The sequence below is a fragment of the Solanum tuberosum genome, unplaced genomic scaffold (assembly GCF_000226075.1).
Source record: "Solanum tuberosum cultivar DM 1-3 516 R44 unplaced genomic scaffold, SolTub_3.0 scf00044, whole genome shotgun sequence".
NCBI lineage: Eukaryota > Viridiplantae > Streptophyta > Magnoliopsida > Solanales > Solanaceae > Solanum > Solanum tuberosum.
In genome coordinates this window covers 636,801-645,021 of record NW_006238970.1, presented here as the reverse complement: position 1 = coordinate 645,021, position 8,221 = coordinate 636,801, and the positions used below count along the sequence as shown (strand labels likewise).

Below are 8,221 nucleotides of genomic sequence, written 5' to 3'. Positions count from 1 at the left end.
TTAAAATAGGCTGAAAATAGTAGTCTACATATAGTAGTTTGATAAAGTCAAATAAGTTTTTTATTTTTTTATAAAAAATAATTCCTTCCTAAGAGCTTCCACCTTTTTGTTATCTTGATGACTTGGAACTTACAATCTTCAAATTGGAAGTGAGATGTGCTTACTCTGCGAGCAACACCTTCTTGTCATAAAGTCAAATAAGTACATCTGTATCATTTTATGTGGCATCATTTTTTTTAAATGGGCTCCAAAAAAGATGTCACCTTTCTATAGTTAGAAACAGTTTACCTTTAAAATTCCTCTTTAACCTTTAATGAAATGATTTATAATCACACAAATATCTGGGAATTGTTTTAGCCTACAAGATTAAAAAATGTTCCTTTTTATTTTAAATATCGTGTCAAGTTAAATGGTGCACATAAAATAAGATGGGAGAGATTTTTTATTTTTTTTTAAGAAACGAGAATATTTTATTGATAAACTAATATGAGTACAATTATGTTCCTCCCTTAATTCTACTCTTTTAAGATTTATCCATGATCAGAAGGTCATTAGTGACATATTTCTCGAATATGATAATTTAAATTTAATCTTTTTATGAATATTTTATGAATTTGTGAAATATTTGAGATAAAAGAGAAAATTAATTTGTGTAATTGCATAAGTGGGTCGTGAGTCCTCCGTGGTTCGTAATTTTCTCACGCGGCAATTAAGTCAAAGTCGTCCACCTCATTATGTCCCACGAACACTTGAACAATACTATTATAAAAATTGTCTATTCGCTTTGTTATTTCCTCCAATTTTAATTTTGATTGCAATTAATTGCCTAGAAAGCATTTATTGCACAAAGCTACATTATTTCACTCTCATAATTGTACGTACCTTGATATATTTATAGATATAGATATCTTGAGGAACAAGTTTTGAGTGTTTTTTCTTTTAGATCAGACGACGACGACGAAAGATGGCGGGTGGTGGTGGTGGAAGATCGTTGGAGCAAACGCCGACGTGGGCGGTTGCCGTTGTTTGTTTTGTGTTAGTTGCAATATCTATTGTCATTGAACATATTATCCACCTTATTGGAAAGGTAACAATATTTTATAACATATATAAAAAAAATTATAACATAATTAAACCTTTAACACTTGTTGTTTTAATTGATTGCAGTGGTTGAAGTCTAAAAATAAAAGTGCCTTGTATGAATCACTTGAAAAGATCAAAGCAGGTTATACATGTTTCTTAAACTTTAGCCCATACTGATTCTGCCTGTAATCGGAAGAAATTACCAAACTAACAATAAGATTTTATTTGTTTACAGAGCTTATGCTGCTGGGATTCATATCATTGCTGTTAACAGTAGGACAAAGTCCAATTTCGAACATATGTGTATCAGAAAAAATAGGAAATTCATGGCATCCATGTAGTAAGGAAGAAGAAGATAATATAATTTCAGAAGATTCGTCGTCTGAGCAACACCGTCGGAGACTTCTTATGGAGGCCGCCGGTGGTGGCGTTCGACGAATATTGGCTGGTGGTGGTGGAGATGACAAATGCGCAGCCAAGGCATGACTTTAATTTTCATTATTAATTCTAGTTATCAATTTTGAACAATTTTTTTGAAACATATGAGACTTTCCTCGAAAGTTCCTTTATAAAAGGGTCTAAAAGAATGATCTAGTTTCTTTTTAAGTCTGTTTAAAAAAGAATGATCTATTTCTTTTTTTTTGTTACACTTTAATTTCAACTTTCCATATGGCATGTTTAAAGCTCTAAGATTAAATGGCATTTTGGTATATTTGACATAACTTTAATTTAAAACCACATGATTGAAAAAATAGTTATTTAAACACTTAATTATAAATTAATTTTCTATGATAGAAATAGTAGGATTTTTTCTTAACTTATTTGTTTTAAAAAATATTTTTGCAGGGAAAAGTACCATTTGTGTCTGCTGATGGAATTCATCAATTACACATTTTCATCTTTGTGCTGGCTGTTTTTCATGTCCTCTATTGTATTACAACTTTGGCTTTGGGAAGAGCTAAGGTAATTTTTTTCCACTTTTTTCTATTTTAATGACAATTTTTTTCCGTATACACTTTTTCTTTTTGATGACAATTGAGAGGTTGTAAGCATTCTTAGTCACAGCTGAAAAAAGGTCAATTAGTAAGGCAAGACAATACGTCAGTTTGGCTCTTTGCGGAATATAGCTTACTCAAAAATATCTAATTATGAATAAAAGTACAACTTCTATTTTGTTTCTTTTTTCATATATATAATTTTTTGTTGGGTATTTTCAGATGAGAAGTTGGAAGTCATGGGAAAATGAAACCAAAACAGCTGAATACGAATTTTCTCACGGTAAAAAAAATTCAAATTTACATCATTTTTTAACGTTCATTTTGAATATAGTGAATATTTATGTTTAATAAATAATCAGTTACGTATATATATATATTTGAAAAAGTAAAATATTCTAGAAGAAGTAATTAATTGATTATGATGTTATATACGTGGCAGATCCTGAGAGGTTTCGATTTACAAGAGAAACATCATTTGGAAGAAGGCACTTGAGCTTTTGGACCAAAAATCCTATCCTACTTTGGATTGTAAGCATATACTCTTTCCGTCCACTTTTATTTGTCACATTTTTCAAAAGTCAATTTGACTAATTTTTAAAGTTAAATTAAATTACATTAATTTGATATTTTAAATAAAAAATTTAGATATTCAAAAACTCTACAAAAAGTACTACAAATTACAATTTTTTGCATATCAATATGATGAAAAAATATATTGTAGAATATTAGTCAAAGTTCTTATAATTTGACTCTAAAAAAACAAAATCATGACAATTAAAAATGAATGGATGTAATACTAATTTAAATCTCCATAACTTTTCCTTTTCCTATTTTTTTTTCAAAAAAAGTTTCACCGTTTATATACACGGACAATATAAATCTTAAAAGGAAAGTCCTTTCATTTTAATTTATCATGTACTTTTGCTTCCCCATAGTCTATATGTCTAAATATTTTAAAGCTAAATTGTGTTACATTAACTTAATATTTTTAAATTAAAACTAAAATATTAAAAATTTAAAAATAATATAAATTATAATTATTCTCATATCAAGATAATGAAAAATATATATTTTATAATATTGATCAAAATATATATAATTTGAATACATAAAAAAATGACAGAGTATAATATAAATTAAGGTAGAAGAGAAATAATTACTTAAATTATCATAATAAGTGAAGTGAGTATATTATGAAGACATCAAACATGTTATAATCAATTAAATTATACTAATAATGCAAATTAGTGGAATGAATAAACAAAAAATCAAGAACGAACCTTCACGTATATTAGAAAAGGTCAACGAAATGGTTTAGATTATTCTAATTGATATGATTATTATACTAGTGGAGATTACTATTTTCACATAGGCACATGCATTACATTAGGTAGTATTTGGATCAAGCAAATATTAGTTTACGAGATTTATGAATTTCTCTACACTGAAAGTGAATTTTTAGTAATCATAACTCGTGTTATAGATTATCAAAAAATTTCACAAAATAAATTTCTTTTATTCACAACCTAAATATATTTGGACGACGCAAATCGTTTTCTTTTTCCTTTTGGACAGCTAATCCTAGTTGTTTATTATGGTGAGAAAATTCTCTTTTTTTTCCTACCATATTCATAATCATACACGATTGATTATGATTAAGAAAAAAACAAGCTAATATATAGACTAAGGGACTAATTATTTCCAATAATACACAATATTATACTGTTCACGTTAATTCTAGAATGGACATACAACATGCTAGAAGGTTGCTTTAATTTTGCAAAACAGAATATCAATAATGGAATTTTTTATTATCTCAATCATTCCCTTTTTAGCATGTGTACTAAGTAATCTAATATTTTGTTACAACAATTTTAATATAAGATCGTTCAATGGTGAATATAACTAACTTTTTCAACAAGCAATTTAGTTTGACTTTTGACTTCAAAATAACAATACTTATGTATGGTGTAACATTTTTTCTTTGATTGAATTTTTTTCATTCATAAATAAATAACGATCTGAAAATTATTATACCACAATTATTATCTCTTTGTTTATTATTTTCTAATAATTTTAGCTTGGCTAATTTTGCAGGTTTGTTTCTTTAGGCAATTTGTAAGATCTGTCCCAAAAGTTGACTACTTAACACTTAGGCATGGATTTATTACGGTAATAATTAATTTCACCCATGAACAAAACAAAAAAAAAAAAACTAAACTCAGTATGCATTTAACTATTTTTTATTATGATTATGAAAATACAATTTTTTAAAACTTGTTTTTTTTTAAAATTTGTAATATTACTAATTTACTATTAAATGATGTCAGGCACATTTAGCACCTCAGAGCCACCAAAAATTTGATTTCCGGAAGTACATTAAACGGTCACTTGAAGAAGATTTTAAAGTGGTCGTAGGAATCAGGTTATTTAATAATTTCATTTTTTGTAATTTTTTAAATATAAATTATAATTATATTTTATGCTAATCTTTTTATTATTTCTTGAATGTTTTTTTCAGTCCCCCAATATGGTTCCTCGCCGTGCTCTTCTTACTCTTCAATACTCATGGTAAATACAAACTACTTCACAATATTACTACATAAAAATAAAAATGATCTTTATCAAAAATTAATTAACAATAATAGTTTAATTACTATTAAATATGATATTTTAGAGGCAATTAACTGTCTTTGTAAATGTCTCTGAATCCTATTGCGAAATTGGATTCAATGACAATTAACTAATGTCGATAAAGACGGTAACACTCTTTGTTAATTAGTGTGCATATTTATTGCCACCAAAAAATATTCTTGTTATAGTGTATATATACAATCAGGAGCTTGATTTAGAAGTCCATTTATGTGTTCGGTGGGTAATTCAAATTCTTCATTTTTATTAAGAAATTTATTAAATATATGAAAAATAATAATTTAGAACTCAGTTACTATCACCAACGTTGCTATTTCAAAATTCAGAGCTCATAAAATTCAAATTCTAACTTCGCCACCGTATACTATATACCTTCATTGTTTTATAAAGTTCCATAATATTTATCGGGGTGTTGTTTAAAAAAATTGAGATATTTATGTACCGTCAAATCACAAATGTCAATACATAGAAATTAAACTCATTAAATAAAACCTAAAACCTTTACTTTGATTAAGGAGTGACATTGTATATCATTTCGTAGCAATAATGTTTGAACTAAACTCATTAAATAAAACTTAACACTTTTACTTTTGATTAAGTAGTGACATTATATATCATTTCGTAGCAATAATGTTTGACTAACACATGGTTTTATTATTAATTTTTGGGCAGGCTGGTATTCCTATCTCTGGCTACCATTCATCCCCTTGATTGTAAGTAGTAGTTCACAAGTTTACATCTTTCATTTGACATTATGTGGATGTCTCATTATCGTTTTTTCACATCATATATCAATTCAAAGCTTATATATATATATAACACATCATATTTCATTTACAAAAAAGGCTTAAATGGTGCATATAGTTGAAAGGTAGAGTAATAATCAATTCGTTTGGTAGAGTATATTAGCAAAAATAATATATGTATTAGCCTTGTGTATATTTATAGTTATTTTTTAGAGGTAAATTAAAAAAAAGGTATGGATGCAGGCGATGAGTGGCGTAGCCACAGCCACCCAAGGGTGTCCACGTCGAAAAATTATGTTGTATATATATGTCAAATTCTACATTTAAAAGATATATATTTAAAATTGGGCATCCTTGACAAAATTTATGCCTTTGATGCAGTGGTAATAATGAATATCCATTTGGTTGAAGGAGTTTTGGGCTTGAACCCCAAATAGTACAATATTTTTTTATTCTTGAACACCCTCAATAAAATTTCTCAATCCACCACTGCAGGTGATATTGTTAGTAGGGACAAAGCTACAAGTGATAATTACAAAAATGGGTCTAAGGATTCATGAAAGAGGAGAAGTAGTAAAAGGGGTACCTGTGGTTCAGCCAGGGGATCACCTTTTTTGGTTCAACCGTCCTCGTCTCATTCTTTATCTCATTAACTTTGTCCTCTTTCAGGTAATAATTGAAATTAACTATGAACTTCGTCGTTCATCTAATTTAAATGATCGTACCTAAGATAATCATTTTTCTTTTTTTGAATAAATGCAGAATGCTTTTCAGTTGGCCTTCTTTGCTTGGACTTGGGTAAGCACTCCACTTGTATTAATTTTTTATACCAAAATAAACGTTAAACAACTTTGGTCTTGTTTAACCATAAAAATGTGTCGATTAAAATGTTTGTATTTTAATTCTAGAGATCGGAAAATTATTTCGAGACTTGCACTGATTAATATTTTTTTCTTTTGGGAAATACCAGTATGAATTTGGGTTGAAATCTTGTTACCATGACCATACAGAGGATATTGTCATCAGAATAACTATGGGGTAAGAATTGTTACTTTGTAATTAATACTCTTTATTTTTCTTTGATGTTTGGCTATATTTTTTTTATTTCTTATCTTCCTTCAATTCATCATATATGTTGCTTAGACTATTCAAAAATGTTGACGTATACATGTCGACAGGGGCAGACCCACATAGAGTCCGCCGGGTGCTCAAGCACCCATTAACCTCGTTTTGAAATATATATACATCTATGTAGAAATTAAGAGGTATTTGTATAAAATTAACATAAAACATCCAATGAACAACTGATCTAACTGGTCCATTGGCTCTTGGGTGGGTGCTTAAGACTCTTTTAGTGTTATTGAGCCCGAGTTTGAATCTCATTGTTAACATGTCTTTTTTATATTTTTCAAGTCCGCCACTTTCAGAGCACCCACAACCTTCGAATACTACATCCGCTACTGCATGTCGATCCTCCAAAAATGTACAATTTTTGAATGATTCTACATGCACCTAGTGACATTATATTTTTGAAGAGTCTGAGCAATGTAACAATTTGTAACACTAACATATTGTAACGTTGTTATTATGAACAGGGTTCTCATTCAGATTCTGTGTAGTTATGTCACTCTTCCTCTTTATGCCCTTGTAACACAGGTAATAATTAAATTGTACTTATATAATTACTCATAGTTATCTTTTAGATGATTTGATGAGCGTATAAAATTAAACGGCAATGCTCAAATGTTGTGTATATATTACAGATGGGTTCAAACATGAAATCAACCATTTTCAATGAAAGAGTAGCAACAGCATTGAAGAATTGGCACCACACAGCAAAGAAACATGTAAAGGATCAAAGCAAGCATTCTAATCCAGTGACACCAATGTCAAGTAGACCAGGGACACCTTCTCATCATGGCATGTCACCCGTGCATTTATTGCGCGGACACTATAGGAGTGATATGGGCAGTCTTCAAAACTCACCTCGTAGATCAAACTACGATGTTGATCATTGGGACAACGAGGGCTCACCTTCACCCTCCCGATTTTACCAGGAGGCTGCTGATGGCTCGTTGCACCAAATTCAACTTGGTCAGTTGGACCATGAATCGCAAGAAGTTATCGGGCCTAATTCGTCACAAGTGGCTCCTCTACCACATGAGGGCCACGACCAACATGAGATCACTATTGCTGGATCAAGAGATTTTTCCTTTGAGAAAAGAACAACTAGTATATAGATATTATTTAATTAACAAGGGGCACATTATATTCTAGATTATTTTTATTAATTTATACTTGATTTCAGAGAAATGACGATTGTAAATTTGAGCCTAATTGCAACAATGGATCTCTGTAATTATGAGATGGAAAACTTGATCTGAAAATTCTACTAAATGCGAAAAAGATATTTAATTTTTCCATTTTCAATTGTGGTCAAGATGATAATAAAATTGCAGGAGTGCCAAAATGTTAGAGCGGATTAAAATTGGTTGAGTTGTAATGTATTTTCCAAATCTTCATGCTAATCCCCAACGGCCCCACTGTTTTATCCTCACTAGTTTCTGAGAACGTGATATCTAATTTTTTTTAGTTAAAATTTGTATCATAAAATAGTAAATCAAAAATATAAAAGTTATATAACTTAAAGAGAATATTTGTCGTTATCAAAATATTAAAGAAGTTGATCAATTATAGTACTAATAGATAGGCAACATAACCTAATAGCATCTTGTGGACCGT

General features: G+C 29.3%; 1 protein-coding gene across 1 annotated transcript; it reads left to right on the top strand.

Moving 5' to 3' along the window:
- The first annotated feature begins 794 nt into the window (after nucleotides 1-794).
- Nucleotides 795-7,909, top strand: LOC102599123 (MLO-like protein 6). Its single transcript, XM_006343387.2, has 15 exons — nucleotides 795-1,087; nucleotides 1,168-1,225; nucleotides 1,319-1,563; nucleotides 1,930-2,046; nucleotides 2,301-2,361; nucleotides 2,521-2,609; nucleotides 4,179-4,253; nucleotides 4,412-4,506; nucleotides 4,603-4,652; nucleotides 5,406-5,446; nucleotides 5,975-6,148; nucleotides 6,242-6,277; nucleotides 6,450-6,517; nucleotides 7,075-7,135; nucleotides 7,243-7,909. Exons 1-15 carry the CDS (start codon nucleotides 965-967, stop codon nucleotides 7,717-7,719), a joined length of 1,770 nt encoding a protein of 589 aa, XP_006343449.1. The 5' UTR covers nucleotides 795-964; the 3' UTR covers nucleotides 7,720-7,909.
- The last annotated feature ends 312 nt before the right edge of the window (nucleotides 7,910-8,221 follow it).